Below are 19240 nucleotides of genomic sequence, written 5' to 3' on the forward strand. Positions count from 1 at the left end.
GTCTAAGAGGAAGTGTAACGTCAACAGCACCGCGACCGCTTTCGGCTCGCCATTAATATCATATCGCAGCAAACGCTGTCTGCGTGAAGTTTTGAAAAACTGTAACCACACTTGAAACCAACCGTGACTCTCTGTGACTTCAACAAAACTGCAGACAGTTTACTCCGTCCGCACCTCTCCGTGTGTGTGTGTGTGTGTGTGTGTCGGTCGGAGCTCCGCTCTGTGTCAATATGCAGAGAGGACAGATAAGCTTTTTTCGGTGCCATAAAAGTATCGACGTTCGGTACCCAGCCCTAATAACACATGTGTACCGCGTCGACCGTTCTCTGGGATATGTTTTCATGCTAATCCAATGTGACCAGTTTTATCACAAACCGCTAATTATCTTATAACGCTAGCTGTCAGGGCACGGATAAAGTAAAAAGAAACCGCTATTTCTATACCACTAACAAGGCTCAAAATAGCACCACACTTCCACGGTAGCATAATGAGGGTTCCTACATGTAAACACAAGCATTGAGAACTTTGTAAGTGTACAGACAGTTTATTAAAAAGATAGTTTAGAAAGACAGTACTTTTCACGTATACAGGCGGGCGCCATCTTGGGGAAACAGTCACGACCAGCCGAACGCCGTGCAACGTACATGCAGTTAAGCTCATGTTGCACAGCATTTGTCGTTCGACTGGAAGTGTGGTGCTATTTTGAGCCTTGTTAGTGGTATAGAAATAGCGATTTCTTTTTACTTTAGCCGTACCCCGACGACTAGCATTATGAGCTAATTAGCGGTTTGTGATAAAACTGGTCACATTGGATTAGCATGAAAACATATCCCAGAGAACGGTCGACGCGGTACACATGTGCTATTAACCCCTAGGTTCATTTTGCGCCGGATTTGTCCTTTAATGTACTGGTTTTATTGTAAAGTGTCTGAGTAAAATGAAAAGCGATGTTTAAATAAAATGTATTATTATTATTACATTACACGTCTCTTTGTAGACTATAAAATACATTTATTCATTCATTGGTTTTCTCACACCGTTGATATGCAGAGTCTTTATGTTGCAAAAAAGTTAAGATTTAGATATGATTTCAATTAATCTCCGTAGCATACTCGTGACATTCAGTGTGATCATCAAAAGAAAACAACCTAATTCACCTTATGAGTAATAGCCTCGTTGGGATATGTATGAAACGTTAGGATTATGATGTTTTGCATGACTCAGTCACCAAATGTCCCAACATTTCCATCTGCAGTTGCCAAATGACAATGGAAACAAAATTTATATTTATATGGCGTCCAGCTAGTGATAGGCCTGCTGTGAGCACAGAGGATGAGACAGGCAGGAGAGATAAGCACTTTATTACACACACACACACACACACACACACACACACACACACACACACACACACACACACACACACACACACACACACACACACACACACAGACCAGGATATTGCCAGTTTGACTTGGGCACTTTTCCTGATAGTAGGTCTGTGCTGTCGAACAGAGCCATTAATCTTGCAAATGCCACTGCTCAGTGTTTTAGTACACACACCCTCACAGACACACCACACCTTGATCTGCACAAAGTACTCATCTACACACACCGAGCTCATCCCTAATTAAAGCAGAAAGTGTTATTGGTCCATGGCTGTCTGGCTACAGACACATTGAAGGTGTTTAGCATGCGGCTCTTTCTCCTGGGGTTGTGCATCTTCCTCTGCTGGCACTTTGATGGTCTCTGTGCCATGAGGTGGCGTTCAACAGGGGCAAATAAGCACTTTACCTGCAGCTGCCCTTAGGCCGGTGACAGACTGGATGCATCGCGTGAGCGCGTCAGCTGCGTGGCATGTCCGTTTTTATTTCGGCTCCCATGTTAACAGGTTAGAGCTTGCAAACTGCCTGCGAGACACACGTCTCACCCGTGGCCCGAGCCGCACCGAAAACGCGTGCATGCTAGAAATAGAACCGATGCTTATTTTTCACGTGACACGCAAGCGAGTTGGAAGCGTTTCCAGGCAAAATAGAATAGGAAAAGATGTTTATATGTCATTTTGACACAAATACATATTAATAAATGACATGTTGATGTTTGAAAGTCTCGAGGTTTTGACATAAATGCAGATATAAATGTAATAAAAAAAAATAATAGATTTTCAAATATTGCACCTGTCAATACAGAACGAAATATTCTGTAGCCTATTTTGCCGTCAATACTGCCGACATTGTCTTTGCTGTAATCAAATCATTATATATTTATGTTTAACATGAAGTATACTACTGCTTGAGTGCAGTAAATTTATGGGAAACACACATGTGTACAGACAAGGGTAGCAGCTGCTGTTTCTGGTGTGTAAAGACATAGAAAAATCCACGCAGGCGCCATGCAGCTGACACGCAACAGAAACGCCAGGTGACTCAAATTATACTTTCCTTGGGAATGATACACTTACACATTAATCCTACATTTGCCAGCCAAGTGAAATTGTGTAGATTGACCGATGTATTCTATTCTAAAACCTGCATTAACAGATTTTCTTTGGCCACTTGGGGGCAACGTAATCAAGCTGGTTCAGCATTGACATATTATCGCCTTTTAAAGTTGGTGTGGCAAATGGGGCAGTAACTAACGATTATCATATTTGATTGATCTTCAGATAATTCTTGATTAATCATTTTGTCTATATAACATATCTCTACCAAAATCAGAAAACAGTTAAAAAGCACAATTTCCAAGAGCCAAAATTTATCAAAGTCATCAAATGTTTTGTTTTGTCCAACACCACCAGACCAAACCCCCCAAATATTAAGACAAGGAGAAGCAGCAATTTTTTTTTTACATTTGATAAGCTTAAATGAGAGTGTGTTTGGATTTTAACGATTATTCAATCATCAAAATGTTGCAGATAGACTTTTTGTCAATCGACTAATTGATTAGTCCACAAATTGTTGCAGCTCTAATGGAAAACTTGTTAGCAACACACTCAACACAGTAACACTTATCTATTTACATATCCATCATATATGGAGCAAGATCATGAGATTAAAAAAAGATCCATCTTGTCAGGCTTCAGGTAATGCGTTTGTGTCCGTGCCACTCTGGTCCGGACCAATCAGAGTCCTGTGAGGGGCTACTGGCAGCTACAGGTGTGGTTTAGGGTATTTCTTCATTGAAAGAAGAGCAAAGAGCGCCACTAAAGGCTTTTCTCCAAGGAAAAGATGTTTTTGCTCTTCTGCAGACTGGCTTCAGCAAGACTTTGATAGACAGATGGTTCATCCAATCACCTGCTAGGTAATTGTGAGTGCCTGCCCTTTTCCAAACAGTTTCCAATGACTGCTTCTCAGATGCTTCTGTGTAACAAACCAGCTGGCGCGTCAGATTAATATGGAGCCACATTAGAATTAATTTGGAGTCATGTTTCTGGCCACCTGACACTCTTTTTTTTAGCTGTGGTTATGGTCTCCATGAACTCCTGACAGAAACATCTGGCTGCTAAATGCTCCAAAACACTACATGTGTTCACCAGCTAGGCTCTAACTGTGTCTGTCTGCTGTTTGGTGCTGGGCAGGTAGTGTACAGTGGGTTTATAAGAGCTTTTATAGCAGGCAATACAACCAACACCTTTTTTTATTTTACTATTGTTATTTATTCACATATCTGTACTATTTAGCCTCTGTCGTTTTATGTACGTGGCGTTTGGTAGTTCTTTTCTTGCTGCACAGAAAGTTTGCAAAAGCAGATTGAAGAAAAAGTGAGTATCCAATGTGGTTTACATGTATAGAAAAAGGCTGGTCTGCAGAGTGAAACTTCAAAATGAGGAACTTTAGGAAAGAAAGAGCCTATAGTGACAGGTGATCTCTGGGAAGTGTAGTGAAGTTAGTGAAACCCCTCCTGAAACCCCCTTACACCAAAGATGTCTCCAAATTGGGAAAGATCCCAGAAATGTTCCCTTTCATGTTTACTCCTAATTCTTCAAAGAGTAAGCTTCACACCATGTACTGTAGGAGTATTGTTGTGTTCATGGGTCAGTGTGTACTGGACAGCCCTTCCTCAGCAGAGACAACAGAGAAAAACGTGCACACACATGTGAGTGTTCGGCAAAGGGAGGGCCCGGGGTCTTTATTGTTTTCAACAGATGGGAGTCACGGGGGTGGGAAAGGGTGTGTGCATGTCTGTGTGTGTTGGGGGGCTGCTGGAGTGTTTTCTTCCTCTGTCTGTCAACAAGTGAACTCCCACTTCATCTCGCAGGTTCTAGGACGTCAGCCAAGATGAGAGAACACACCCCTCTGTTTACACATTCACTCTCTCGTCTTTCTATCTGCTTGTCAGACCCTAGTTTATCTCTTTACGTTTTTTTTTTTTCTCTTTACCTTCTGTGTCTGATAAACTTCCTCGCTTGCTTCGTATTTCTTTTTTGTCTGCTGAAACCTTTAAAAAAAAAAATATATTTAATCCATTGTAACAGGGTGCACAGCTTTGATCCATCTGCTGTTTTCCCATCTTTTCTTGGTTCAAAGACAGCGACCTGACACTGGTTAATCTTTCTAATTGTGTGAGTACCCCGCTGGCCGCTCTCGGCTCTGGTTTACAAAAGAAGACCGAAATGGTCAAGGTTAAAGCGGTACTAAAACAAATCCCACAAGTGATCTGATTAGCCTTGGAAATAAGCCCACCCTCAGTTCACTACATTACAACTTCCCTCAGCCTGATGCACACTCCCTCCCCCCCAGTATCTCTGCAATCCCTCCTATATTTAATAACTGAAAAAGTATCTTATTATAAATGTGGAGGCAGTTTGTTCAGTGACCACCAGTGGGTGCTGCGGCTGCACTTGGTTTGCTGTAACTGCATGGTCTTTAGGGAGAAATACTGTATAGTCAACAGTATTGTAACAAAAATGACTCTTGGACAGTGGCGGAATGTAACTAAGTACATTTACTCAGGTACTGTACTTACGTACAAATGTTGAGGTACTTGTACTCTACTTGAGTCTTTTTTTTTCATGCCACTTTCTACTTCTACTCCGCTACATTTCAGAGAGAAATATTGTACTTTTTACTCCACTGCATTCATCTGACAGCTTTACAAATTAAGATTTTTGCACACAAAACACGTAATTTATAAACACGATGATTTAATATAAACTATCCAACAATACATAGGCCTACAAGTAGAGCTGAAATGATTAGCCGATTAAACACTCTGATTGACAAAACTCATTTCCAGTTTCTAAAACGTGAGGATTTTTCTGGATTGAGTACTTTTACTTTAATACTTTAAATACATGTTCCTGATGATACTTACATACTTGTACTTAAGTAACATTTTCAATGCAGGACTTTTACTTAGTGACATAGTATTTTTACAGACTGTGCTGTAAATCCGGATGTTATATTTAGAAGATATTTTGTTCATCAGAAATAAATGATGTCTGTCACACTAGAGTGTGCTGACAGGGAATTGGAGATGACTTCATGCAAGACTAGAACATGGTGTGCCATGTTGTGATGGCTTAGATGTCATTTTAGTACAACTAAGCCCTGCTGGACAACACTCAAGTGCAATGTCATTCAGTGACATTGTGTCATGTTCCAAAATAGCCTCAAGCAGTTAGATACACTTTAAGATCTAAATGAATTATTATTATAATTCATTTAATCAAATTAGAAGAAAATGTAAGCTGCTTTAATCAATATTTTGTCGAAAGCGGTCACTTGTAGTGATGAACCAACAGAGAATTATCATCCACTGCTGTTCCCCTCAGATAAACAGAGCAGTTTAGAATATTTTAACTCATTGTTTTGGTTTTTCGGCCCGCAACTTTGCTATGTTAGTTCCCATTTCGGAATCCATCGGCTATCGGTCCGACGATGATTTAGGCTACATTTACATTGCTACGTTTTGGTTTAAAAGCAAATCTCGTTTCCAATGTTTACACCTTGCATTCACACTGCTCTGGCGTTTCAGGGCCCCTGAACCTGAGACATTTGAACACATGAGGCGCCACACGCCGGCCACAACAACAGGACGGACTGCCACATGTGGGACGCGATCCCGGGGCGCATCCCCAGGCGCAGGGGCACACAACAACGGGGAAACGAAACGCCACATGCCGGCCACAACAACGGGACGGGCCGCCACTTGCGGGACGCGATCCCCGGGCACAGGGGCACACAACAACGGGGAAATGAAACGGAACAACAACAGCGGGTCGGTTGTGGTTAGGAAGAGAATAACGAGGAAAGGAACTGCAACACGCGGGACACGATCCCCTGTCTCCGGGGGTGAAAGTCCTGTGTTGTTTGACCCATCCACCACCCCGACCAGCCTCGCCTTATCAATACTACTCGCTACCGTCATCGTTCTGTGATCATGAAATATGCTTCCCATTAAAATACATTGCTTTAAAATTCGGAATCACCACATGAAAAAAACTACATTATCGTGTCCTGTCCACGACTTAATAGATTAAATAACGTGACCATATCACGAACTGCCATGAGACCGGGCTGGCTGATGCCAACGTTTGTCTGCCTGATTGGGTCTTATCAGTCATGACGTCTCGTTATCTGATGACTACTAGCTACTAACGTTACCATGGCAACTACTAGCAACGGGCGGAGTATACATGCTGCCTCCTGTTTACCCCCGCCCGCGCATGCCCAGTACACAAGAATGTTGATCAGTTATGAGGTTTGGGCGTGTTATTTTAAATGGAGATTAGTTCTTCTACTGGAGCTAAAAACACTTGTTTGCACGGAAATGTGGCCTTAGCCTCTGGGGGCAACAGCCAACAGCCGACAGGTTCTGAAATGCATTTTGGCCAATGCGTTATTTCTCTTTTCTTCTCCACACGGACTGTTGACCTGCATGCAAGCAAACCAAAACGGGATTGGTCAATACTACTCGGACCACAAATGGAAACCAGAATGCTTCTGATACCAAAGTCATGTCTCTTTACCTACATATTCTGCATTCTTATGCAAATATCTGTTCATAGAGATAATGTTAGTTCGGTCTCGCAACTCTCATCAACCTTGGTTCAGCAGGCGCCAGCTGATTTTAGCGAAAAAAACTCTAAAATCCCACTGTACACTACCTGCAACAAACAGCAGTTAAACACAGTTAGCAACTAACCACCAGGTTTCCACCAGATGCGGAACGGCTGTGGAACGGCTCCGAAACGGCAGCGGAGTCATTAGGTTTCCATTAAAGTCAATGTGTGCATTTCCACTGGTGGCATAACGGCTGCGTTCCGACTGCATCCCAGCTCCGGCGGTCCGAAGCCCTCCGGAGCTGATACGCAGAGCTTCTATTTTTGCCGGACGCCGGAGAGCTACGCAGCAATTCAGCACACGGCAGATAGCGTGGGACAGGAAGTCTAGCACAGAAACAAAATAAATATCCGGTTAATTTTCAAAATAAAATACACAGTGCTCACGGCGGATCATATTTCCCTGCACTACACCTTGAAAACACAGCACAGAGCTGTTTCCCCTCTACTCCTCTGAATGGAAACTATTGGTTTTGTGGTTTTGTGGTTCTATTCTACGTGAATTTGCGAGAACTTGTGGGTCCTCGTGACTTCAGCTGTCAGTCATGGCCGCAGCCGTTCCGCAACAAATCCGGACCTGGTGGGTACTGACGGACAGCGGAGCACGCAGCGGACACGCAACAGAGCCGGTCTGCAGCCGTTACGCATGCTGTGGAAATGAGGAGTTAGCTAGTGAACATTGCGAAGCACTTAGCAGCTGAAGAGACTCAGGAGTTGGTGGTGACAAAAACAGCTAAACGGAGAGTAAATATTGGACTTACATTCTCCAGGTGGTCAGAAACATGACTCAACTGTTTGCTAACAAGTTGGCAATTTGTATTAAGTTTATTTAATTTACACCTTGTCTCCATTGTCCTCAAGTGATCAAAAAAAGTTTGATTCATTGTTGTCATGAATATCTTGCATTCGTTAAGTAGTGATTCTAATCTAAAAGTATATATGTCTTGCGTTGCCAGGTAAACTGTGAAAGTGTGCTAGTTAGCATCTTACAATATATTGATACTATGCGTCGTTACGAAAGTGCCAATCTTGATTTTACAAACTAGTGCTGCAACAATTGGCAGGTAAATTGATATGCTAAGATTTGCTTACTTTTGTTCCTTTCATAGCATTGTCATTTTCACTTTTGACTGCCACTTAGCAGACTTCTATTCCTGATCAATGGAAGTACATTTCCAGGATAATTGCCTGACATCCGGTGAGGGAGCCACGCTCCGGATGTTCCTCACCTTCCCCTCTCTGTGTGTTGCCGTTCTCAAAATCCATGAACAAACTTCGAGCTAGCAAGCTACACGCTGCAAATAGCAAAATAGTTGTGAAGAAAAGTTGGATCGTGCAACAAGGCAGGCCTGCTTGGTTCTTTTGGTGAATGATTGTGAAGATTTACAAAGAAAATGTTTACGGCATTTCCTCATTAACTGGGACGTTTTGGGACCGATAGCTGTGAACGAAGTACACACGGTGATACACTAGTAAAAGCAAACGAGGTTTAACCATGTATCCAGCTAATTTAAATAGCTCACGCTACTGTATTGTGTGAACAGTTAACTTCATTTAATATTGTATGTGGTGTTTTCTTTAGCGGGGTGCAAATGTTCCACCAAAACAAGTTCCTTCCCGAGACTATATTGCAGAGCCAATATAGTCGCTGCGTCTGGAGCTTAGCACCGCCCAAGACGATTGTGATTGGTTTAAAGAAATGCAAACAACCCAGAGTGTTTTTTATCTTATATCACAGAATGTATCTGTGGTTGAGCCAGATCTAACTCCACAGAACTGTGGAGATAGGTCTGGCAATGCAAGACTTGCCATCGATTAATTGAAATAAATACATCAAGCAATAATACAAATAATTTTTTTTTGAAGCCCTAAAAAGACACAGTTATGCAGTAATGTAGAAAAATAACCATTGTTTCTGCAAAGTTCTTGCTTTTTTAGACAAAATTCCAGCTGGAGTGGTGTGTGTGTGTGTGTGTGTGTGTGTGTGTGTGTGTGTGTGTGTGTGTGTGTGTGTGTGTGTGTGTGTGTGTGTGGGTTGGGTGGGGGATTAAGTCCAAATGTTTTCTCTCTAACATTGTCTCCTTTAGCGAATTTGTCTCTGTAGGGGTGGCCTTCAGGAAATACCAGGGGCTTAATCCTCTGTGCCACTGGGTGAGTTAGTGAGTGAGTGAGTGAGTTTGTATGTTTCTGTGTGTGGGTGTGTTTGTGTATTTATATAGTGTGTGAGAAAGATGTGAATGTGTGTGTGTGTGTGTGTGTGTGTGAGAGTGGGGGAGGAATAGGTGGTTATTGGTGAATGTTTGTATATATGCAGCATACTGTGAGTTTGATAGTTTAATTATGTGTGTTTATGCTGTGAGGAAGTAGTGGGCCTGGACCCCAAATTCTGTGTGTGAGAATCTTTGTGTATGTGGGAAGATTATGGGTCCGTGAGTGTTTACAGGTGCATGTAGCCCACGTGTAATGGTTACATATGTGTGTGTGTGTGTGTGTGTGTGTGTGTGTGTGTGTGTGTGTGTGTGTGTGTGTGTGTGTGTGTGTGTGTGTGTGTGAGAAAAGAAGTCCCCACACAAGGGGATAAAGAGTCACACATGGGGCTAACATGGTCATTGATGAGCAGTGAGAACTTAATGAAGCAGCCTTAGCTTCCCGGCCCCTCTCTGGTTTAAAGGGTGAAGATGGAGGTGGGGCGGGACTCTGTTTGAGGCCACTGCTACCGCTAGAGGTAGATCCTCCAGGACTTCTTTCACTTTCTGTCTTTGAAAAGGGGAAATATGTGGGAGGCCAAGGGTGAGATTGAAAATGGTAAAGGAGTCTCCAAGACGGTTAAAGGATAAGTCTGGTGATATTTTATTTTTTTGCTATTTTTAAGAAATATAAGCAAAAACCAACAATGAAAGTACTAACACGTTTTGTGTCCAAAGTCTGATATATCTTATTCCTCTGTTCCAACAAATTTTAATATTAATACATTAATGAGTCACACTGGTGACATGTTCCTTCACCACAAACACACACACTAGTTTATTTAGACTCAATCCCACATACACTGTCCTGCTGCTGCTGTAAATACGCACTAGCATACCAAATGTGTATTAATCCACAGCTGAAAATAGTTCCCAACAAATGCACTATTACGTCTTGTTGAGTAACAATTGCTAAAAACTACGGTGACCGGCTGTCTTCGGATATTACTGAGCCTTTTTTAATAGATACAACTTTTTATTTGTGACCCGTGTTTTGAGATTTATGTCTTTTTAAGTAGGGATAAATGTGTGTGCCACAGGGTAGAGAAGTCAGAAACTATTGTGAGACAATTTAACACATTGTTGATTTTGGTGTTGTCATGGGATTTGTTGATGGTCAGAAAAATATAGAAGCATGTAGGTGTTATCCTTAAATTGTAAAATTGAGAGGAAAATATGTCTTATTTTGATATTGCATGTGCTGATCATTAATTGGAATCGCATAATTCTCATAATCAGCATCTGTGAATATCATTTAATTTAATAAAGTGTCTGTAATTATTACTGTTACTTAAAGAATTTAGTATGCAAACTTGTAGCCATTGTTCCTTGTAATTGGGACAGGTGTGGACATTTCTGGAGAATTGTTAAAAATTAAATAATGTCAAACAATGTTGAGGAGAGTGACAATCTAAATAGCAGGTGTCTTCTCTGACATCCCAAATGATACAGGATTGCATTTTCCAGTGTCAGGCGAAATGGCAGTGGATATGCATCACACGGGTGAATGCAGGGGGGGAGACAGAGTTTATGAAATATTAAAATGGGCTCAATACGGAAATACACAGGGAAAGAGAGGGATGAAGGGAGGGGGGAGGTGAAGTGCGACGGATGCTCAGGGGGACAAACGGGGAGGGGGGTGGGATCAAGGATTGAATGAAATTAAAAGTGGTGAGACTTAGAGGGCGAAATAGGGAGGGAGACATGGGATGAGAGAGAGAGGAGGGGCAAAAGGGATGGATAATAAACACTGCACCCCCTTCCCCCTTTGCTCCCGTGGAGTAGTGGGGGCAGCCTGACCCCCAAAAAAAAGGCTTTGTGAAACTTTCCCCGGCAGAGGGGAAGAGAGCCAGAGTGAGCAGAGCGATCGCAGAGGAGAGGAGAGGCAGTCAGGATCCAATTTAGGAACAGAAAGCAAGTCAGACAGTGAGGAAGTGGGAGAAAGCAGGAGCCCGAGGTGAAAGAGAGTGTTTACATCCAGGGTAGTCATGGCTATGCAGTGTTGGGCAACTCTTCTCCTGGCTGGATTATACTTAAGGAAGCCCACTGGTCTGTAGCAGCAGCAACAGCAGCAGCATCACTCCTGGCCGTCACCATGCCGTCTGTCTCTCTCAGCCTGCCTGCAGCTCTGGCTGGACCTGCACGTACCTGGGTCTGCCTGTCCTGTATGTTCTGGGTGAGATAACTTTCCAATGCTTTCAGTGTCTTTTGATTGATTTGTAACTGTCAGCACAGGACGTCTGTCAATTCTATGAGCAGTTTGCACAGAATAGCAGACCTCTGGTAATGCAAATATAATAACTTGCAAACTTCAATCGCATAATTTACGTCCTAGTAGAATTAAGAGTAGTGCATGAGTGAGTTGAGTGACAGAATCAGTTTGATGATGCAATTAGCCACAATGAGTTTGTTGTGATTGTGTTGCTGGCTCATTGGAATGATGATACTTCAGCCCAGTACCACTGAGGAAACTGATCAAATCAAGCTGGGGATCTATTGGGTGGTCTATCGTCGGGGGTTGGGTTGAGGGTTGGGACCCCGGCTGTGGGGGGCCTTGGCACGGTGACACATTTGAATGAGGGAGATATTATGAAGGAGAATGGGAGGGTGTTTTTCTCCATCGAGAAACAAATATTTCTCTACAGCTCCATGCACGGACTAAAATGTTTCTCTGACACTGAGTTGAATGAAATGGATTCCCTGCTCTCTTTCCCTCCGTCGCTCTTTCTCACCCTTTCCCACTCCCTCTGTGTCCTGCTCTGTTTCGCTCTAGGTGGTTGGGACACACAGCTATTTTTGCTTTCTCTTGTATAATTCAATCTGCCGCGCATTCCCGCTCACAGTGAGGGGCTGTTTGTGCACTTGTGTGCCCTCTAAGCTATGTTGTGGTCAGTGAAGAACTCTGTGTGTGTGTGTGTGTGTGTGTGTGTGTGTGTGTGTGTGTGTGTGTGTGTGTGTGTGTGTGTGTATATCCATGCTAAAAGCATTGCGACCGTGATCTCGACACTTGTCTTAAAACACCATGGGCCCTATCTTGCACTCAGCGCATTGCCTTTGTACACCGACGCATGTATCATTCCTATTTTGCACCCGACGCACAGCGGACTTTTCCCTCCACAGACGCACGTCGGTAAATTAGGGAATGTATTTGCGCTCCCGGGGGCGGTTCAGCGAAAAGAGGAGGCGTGTTCCGGCGCAAACGTTATGTGGTCCTATTTTGCAGTTTCAGAAAAGAATTCCGCAACTGACCAGGAAAAACCTGGTCTAAAGTCAGTGGCACGTTATTCAGATGCTATTTTAGGGACGAATGCTTGGCCATAATGTAGTGTGTGCACAACGCGCATACACTTCTCTCATCTACAGCAGTTCCCATTTTTGAAAACCATACATAATTACAAAGAAAAATATTACTGAAAATGCGCTTCAGGTGTTTGGATAGATCAGGAGGCACTTTACAGTACAGTCCTCAAAAAGTAGCAGCATTCTTTGTGGCTTGTTGTGTTTTACACATTTCCATGAATCATGGATGTGTTGATGACATAAATGAGGAAATATTAGAGGACTTAAGGAGACGTGATGTTGAACTACGGCGGGATCTGGTCCGGGAGTAATGCGCGATGCGCTCCTGATGGAGCGGGTGGACGGAGATGGAGTGGGGGGAGGAGGAAGGGGCACAACAGGAGCATGTGGTGCGTTTAGAGGCACAAGTTCCATGGCTGCAGCAATCCTCTCCAGACTTGAGGAGATACAGGCCGCAGCAACATCGCCACCCGGCCAAGACGGGTATTTATTACTTTGCCACATCTCGGACAGCTCCCGCTGGCGTGCGCCAGGCAAATCCGCCATCATAATAGCAATCCGCCACGGAACAAGCGCGCCTGCTCTTAAAGGGAATGAGAGATGGCGCTCTGATTGGTTATTTTCACGTTACGCCCAAACCACACCTAGCTACTTCAGACCAACCCATTTTAGATTTGCGTCGAGCGCAAGAGTCATTTATCCCGCCGGTATAATAGCAACAGCGCCAGAGATCCGCCCACAAAGCTACTTGCGTTTGGCGTTTCATACTTGCGTTTCAGATCGTTAAAATAGGGCCCTGAGTGCTTTTCCTAATTTGTGCTGATATGAAAGAACATTCCTGGCTCAAATATACAACATAGCATTCTGCTCTCCTCTTTTTCAGCTGAATAGAGGATGAAAGAGGAGAGTAGTTGAATAGACCATTGAGATCCATCCTTCCCCATTCGGCAGTGGTCCTTTGGGACATGACTGCACACCACTGACAGAGCTGCAGCCCTTGGCGAGGAGACTGGATAATCTTACACAGCTCTTCATCAGTTAATTACCGTTCTTTCTTTTGAGGAGCGGGAGGCGAGGTGAAAGGGGGGGTCGTAAAAGATTCTCAAAGCCCCCCAGCTAAGCTCTGGGTCACTGATTGACTGCATCAGAGCACTGCATGACAAAGCCAGCTCACTTAAGGGGGCGGGCTTCAATCTGAGCCCCTGCCTTAATAGCAGATCTTTGTTTGCCGTTAAAACAGCCTTAATTTGGGCACACCTTATTCCAACAGATTGGGGTTTGAGTTAGGGTTACCACTAACCCTTCCCTGAGAATGTGCTTTTCATTCCAATTAAAACATGAACCTTTGCCAGGAACCCAAAAGATATTCTAAGACCACTAAATTTCAGGAAAAATTGTCAAATGCTTAAATGGTACTCTATTTTTTTTTCTGATGATTCATCGCTGCACTTTTGTCTAGACCGAACAGGTTTGCGTTGTATGGACACAGACATACTCCTTGGGCAGCTGGGAAAGTGAGTACAGCTGCAAAAGCTATTCTGAAGCCACAGAAAAGTAGAAGAGACACATAGGTACAGGGAGAATGAACATGTGTGAGTGAGTGAGTACAGATGCAGCAAACGGACCATCTCCATGAACTAGACAAGATCTATTCCTTACCCTGGCTGCAAATAGGGAGGGTTTCCTCCTGTCAGAGCAGGATGGTGCTGGATAAAGGGGGATATTTCCAATATAGAATATATAGAGTAGAGGAAATGACAGGAACAACTCGAAGGACAAAGGAAATGAACAGAATATGCTCTGGGCAAGATCGGAGGGCAAAGTAAGCACGGATGGCGCAAAGGGCCTTGAAAGAAGACCTTCGGAAGATTGCCGCTCCCCCACAAACACTGAATAATTAATGAATGCCAAAAGAGGGTTTTGGGGAGAGTTTTATCAGGTTTCTCTGAAAGGGCTGTGAAACCAATCAAATGTCCTCTACCTGCCCGTTGCTGAGAGAAAGTTTTATAGCCATGCAAATCCTGTTGACATTCAAGAATGCCAGGTCATGAATGCATCCACCTATTGTGGCTTTTGCAGCAAACAGGTGTCGGTAGCGGTGGCAAGCTGCCTCTAGTCCAGCAAGGTGCTGTTGTAGGAAACACTGCCTCAGATCACTGCCACAAAAATATTGAGCCTTGGCTAAACCTTCAGAGCTGTCAGGGTTCAAAGAACTCCTCGGGATGATCGATATCCATTAATGTACACTCAGTCCATCCAGGTTCAGAGTTTGGTCTCAAAAGGATCGCTCTGGGAAATGGTGTCATCTCAGGAATGTTAGGTCAGTGGTCTTTAGTTGTCTCTAAATAGATGAACCCTAAACCTGTTGTTGCTGTTTCAAAAAGACTTTGAGCCCCAACTTCTGCCTTCTGAATGGTCTCATTTCCACCATTTCTTCCTATTTATGTATGTTTGGCTCTTTTCTTACACCCTATGCACTCATCTCCTTTTCCTCCTTTCTCTCTCTTGTCTGTTGTTAGTTTGATTCTCCCCCCCACCCGAGTTCCTGAGATTAACTGACTAGATTTGTGTTGAAAAAAGACCCACATGTGGGGCCCCTTTTGAAACACGGAAACATTTCTGTAATTGTAACATCTGGGTTTACGTTGCCCCGCTGTTTTTTGTTTTGTTTTGTTGCTATAATGGATTTGCCATGCAGTTGTTTTCCATCTTGACGTTCACCCTGTTGTTGCCATCCTGGGGACGTTTGCAACGAGACTCATGCTGTTTCATCTTGGCGTTGCTCTTTGGATCTTGGTTGAAAAATCTTGAACAACAAAAAAGGGAAGTTTAACCCTTGCTCAGTTGATTTATGAGAGTTGTTGAGCTTTGTGTAAAACCTCCCACCCACCCCTTTGGTTCCTGAAAAGACCCCCAGCTTTGTGCATACTTCACTGGGCACATTGGCCTTAAACCTCCCATGGCCTTCTGACTATCCCTGGAGGGAGTTTCAGGATTCAGAAATCTGACTGGATTGTAGTTTCCTCCTTTTGCTCTGTTGGTGATATAAGTTTCCCCCAACTCCTGGATGAAATAAATCTGAGTAGTTTATAGTAAATTCATAGGATGTACTGATGGCCAGTCGTCAGCTGTATTGTATATTTTGCATCGTTTTTTCACCCTCATACGTAGAGCAAGAGTCATTTTTCTCTGTTGTTCTGAACATCTAGTAATATCATCCATCATCTCTGACATCATGCCCCCCCTAACTTTTGTGTCTCTCAAATCTCTGAAGGGCTGTAACCTGCTTGGCCCCCCAGAAAATAATAATCCTTGCCCTTTTCACCTCTGGTTATGTGCCGTGTCATGTCCATCACACTCCTTAATTCTGTCAGAGGTGAGACATGACATCATGAACACACATTATAATCAGATCAACAGTAATGAATAAAGTCACGGCAGTCAGAATATACTGCACCAGACCTTTTAGGCTCAACGAGTTATTTCATGTCATCCGTTTTGTACAGCCATTATGTTACATTTGGATTTGGTGTTGTTGAGTTACATATGGCAGGGCCACACATTTTGAAGCTATAATGGCAATGTTTGGCTTTGACAAGCCACTTTAAGTCTAGCTATTTGTATGAAGGTATTATGGAAGACAAATATCCCTTTGCTTTTTTACCTTTTGACGCAAGAATTAGCCAAAATAACACTGCAATCTCGATGGATCCTGGTCAGTTTCTGTTTTTATTTTTGCACAACAAATGTCCAAGATCTCTTTGGCATGAAGATTCATGGTTCCCAGAAATTGATTATTATTTTGGTGACCCCTTCACCTTCTGTCCAGAACTAGTCTCTAGTAAAAATGAGCTTTGACCAACACTTCGGTTCGTATCAACCTCACTTAATAACTACTTAATATGATCTCCATGAAATCTGCCTGGGATATCCTCTGGTCCTCATCTATTCTATTTGGCAGTTTATCATTAATAAACAGATCACTTTCATGGATTCTATAGTATAGACTCTTTCGGTTTCAACAGTCTAATCATTTCTCTTCATTAACTTTGCTCTTGTGCCACCTTGGGTCAAAATGTCAACTCTAAAAGACAAGATATCACATAATTTGGGCAAATTTCACATTCACTGACTTTTCCCCAGTACCCCATTACCTTTTCTGTAGCAGCACCTTTGGGACTAGATATTTTTGTTTGTCGCTTCTGATACATTTCTAAGATTAGTAGAATTGTCAGTTTGTTGTGATCAACGCCTTTAAAATGTCAGTGTCTAGGAGCTGCTAGTGTTGCTATCAACTTTTAGTCTAGTTGTTTTGATAAAAAAAATTTACTTTAAAATGTAAGTTATGTTTTGGTTTCTATAACTAGCAATTTGTTTCTGCATGGAGGAATCTTTGGTGCCCCCCACAGAGGTTTTAGCCAGAACTAGGAAAATCACCTGTGTCAAACTAAGAATAGAGAATAAAAATAGCACTTCAAATCTTCTCCAAATGGGTTTAATTGTAATTTACCAATCAACCGTTAAACAAGAACTTAAACTTGAATACCAGCAAGATATATATATATATATAAATACACATATACATGTTTTACAATATATTCTGTACTTGTCAGCCTCTCTGGGTTTTAAGTGCCGTACTTCAATTTGTTCTAGTGGGCAATTGATATACAGGTGATCTTAATCAGGAAAATGCCTGTTAGACCCGTGAGAATAAGGGTCAGAGGTCACTGTTAGAGAAGTGAAACATCTGTGGGGACTGGCTGCAGAGTGTGGGGAGGTGTTGGACCTGGTAGTAGTTAAGATGGACAGCTAACAGGAAGCTCATTGTGGGGCCCCGGGCCCCCTCAATACTGGAGCAAAACAAATCCCCTGCTAGTTTATTTCCCAGTCGGCAATGACGTTAATGATAGCGATTTCGATAACGCAAACATAATTTGTGTTTACTTGGAAGTACAGAAATCTTCTTACACTCTGTTCAGAAAACATACATTATCCTAATCAAAAACAAATACAAGGGAAATTAAGATTATATTGTAGTTAAGGCAGGAACATAAAACCACCCAATGTGCCACCTAGAGCAGCTGATCATTACAGGAGGCGTTTGAGCCGCATTTTTTTCAATCGTCCGTCTGACGCATGTCTGACGAAACAGAGAGGCTTTTATTTTAGACTCACGTTTTACTCTCGCTACATGCAGGTTAACACAACCTGAAGTGTACCCTTACTCTTTTTACTCATTTTTCTTCCATTTTAGGCTATTAACTTCACAGCGATTGTGTGTTGAGGGGGGTCTGGCTAGTCCACACAGCATTCCGGGATGGGAGAAAAACATGCTCTGATTTATCGTCATGGGCGGCACTAAGCGCTGGAAAGAGCCCCGGTGCCTCTGCCAAATAGCCTCAGGAAGGAACTTGTTTTGGTGGAAAATGTGTAGGTTCAAAAGTTGTTTTAGTCGTGTAACTGAAAACTCAGATTGGACAGGTAGTCTAGCTAGCTGTCTGGATTTACCCTGCAGAGATCTGAGGAGAAGTTAACCATAGTCCTCAGAAATCCACCGGAGCAATCCTGGAAGTGGAACGTCGTGGATATCCTGTATACTACTGCTCTGCTAACATGCTGCTCACGCTGCACCTCGCGTGTAGACACAATGTCAGTGTCACTGGACCTCCTTTCACATAACTGAGTGGTCTGTTTAAACCCCTGCAGCGTACTAGCTGTGATCCCTGCTATTTAGTAGTTATATACTAATCTGAAAACATGCCAGCCCTCAGCTCCACTTTTACTAATACAGTAGTAGTATTTTGAAAATTGGTCCGTAAGCTTAGTGATTTCTGCTTAAAACAAGACTATATAACTCTTGAAAGAAGTTCAGACACCGCCTACCAAGAGTCTGGGTCTGCCGAGGTTTCTTCCTAAAAGGGAGTTTTTCTTCGCCACTGTCGCAATAGCTACTGCTAATGCTTGCTCTTGTGGGAATTACTGTAATTGTTGGGGTTTTGGAATTTATAGAGTGTGGTATAAACCTACTCTATCTGTAAAGTGTCTCGAGATAACTCTGTTATGATTTGATACTATAAATAAAATTGAATTGAATTGAATAGAAATGAGAAGTTGATGTTAATAAGCTTAAAGCCCACCCGTACTCAATTCAATACACTTGTCTGGTAAGACCATGCTATTCTAGCTAATGTTAGCAAACTTTATAATATTGATATTTCTGTATAACAAACATTACTAACATTGAGTCATTTTACTACTTTTTTTCGACTCTTCTCTACTTGTGCTACTGTTAGCATATGTTAGCATGCTATAGATAAACATTTCACTGGTTGTCTATGGTTCTCAGTCATCCAGGCCATGGTAGTTCTCTGTGATAAGCAAAGGCAACTGGACTTGCCCGAAATTCTTTCTTTCTTTCAAGAATTTTTAGCACGTCTAGTTGCCCTGCTTATGACAGAGAATTTCAGTGGTTCATCACAAAATTTAAACAGGAAGTAAACACACCAATTTGTTGATTTCCATTTGTGGTCATTGTGGACGCTGTCCAGCAAATGTTACATAGCCTGACTTTAAAGGTTTAATATCCTGTTTATCAACCCCACGTAAGCCGCCTTATATGGCTATGCTTAAT

At 42.7% G+C, this 19240-nt stretch overlaps 1 protein-coding gene across 9 annotated transcripts in view; it reads left to right on the plus strand.

The window, feature by feature from the left end:
* The window catches only part of tns1b (tensin 1b), a 247597-nt gene that overhangs the window by 34610 nt on the left and 193747 nt on the right, over positions 1 to 19240 (plus strand). Inside the window, exon 1 of one of the 9 annotated variants that reach the window (XM_039817473.1) lies at positions 11158 to 11485. The exons of the other annotated variants lie outside the window; for them this stretch is intronic. Coding sequence (XP_039673407.1) covers positions 11405 to 11485 — 81 coding nt within the window. The 5' untranslated portion in view covers positions 11158 to 11404. Of the gene's footprint in view, positions 1 to 11157; positions 11486 to 19240 lie in introns of those variants that run through there. 9 annotated transcript variants of the gene reach the window in all.

The sequence above is a fragment of the Perca fluviatilis genome, chromosome 12 (genome assembly GCF_010015445.1).
Source record: "Perca fluviatilis chromosome 12, GENO_Pfluv_1.0, whole genome shotgun sequence".
In the NCBI taxonomy this organism is placed as follows: domain Eukaryota; kingdom Metazoa; phylum Chordata; class Actinopteri; order Perciformes; family Percidae; genus Perca; species Perca fluviatilis.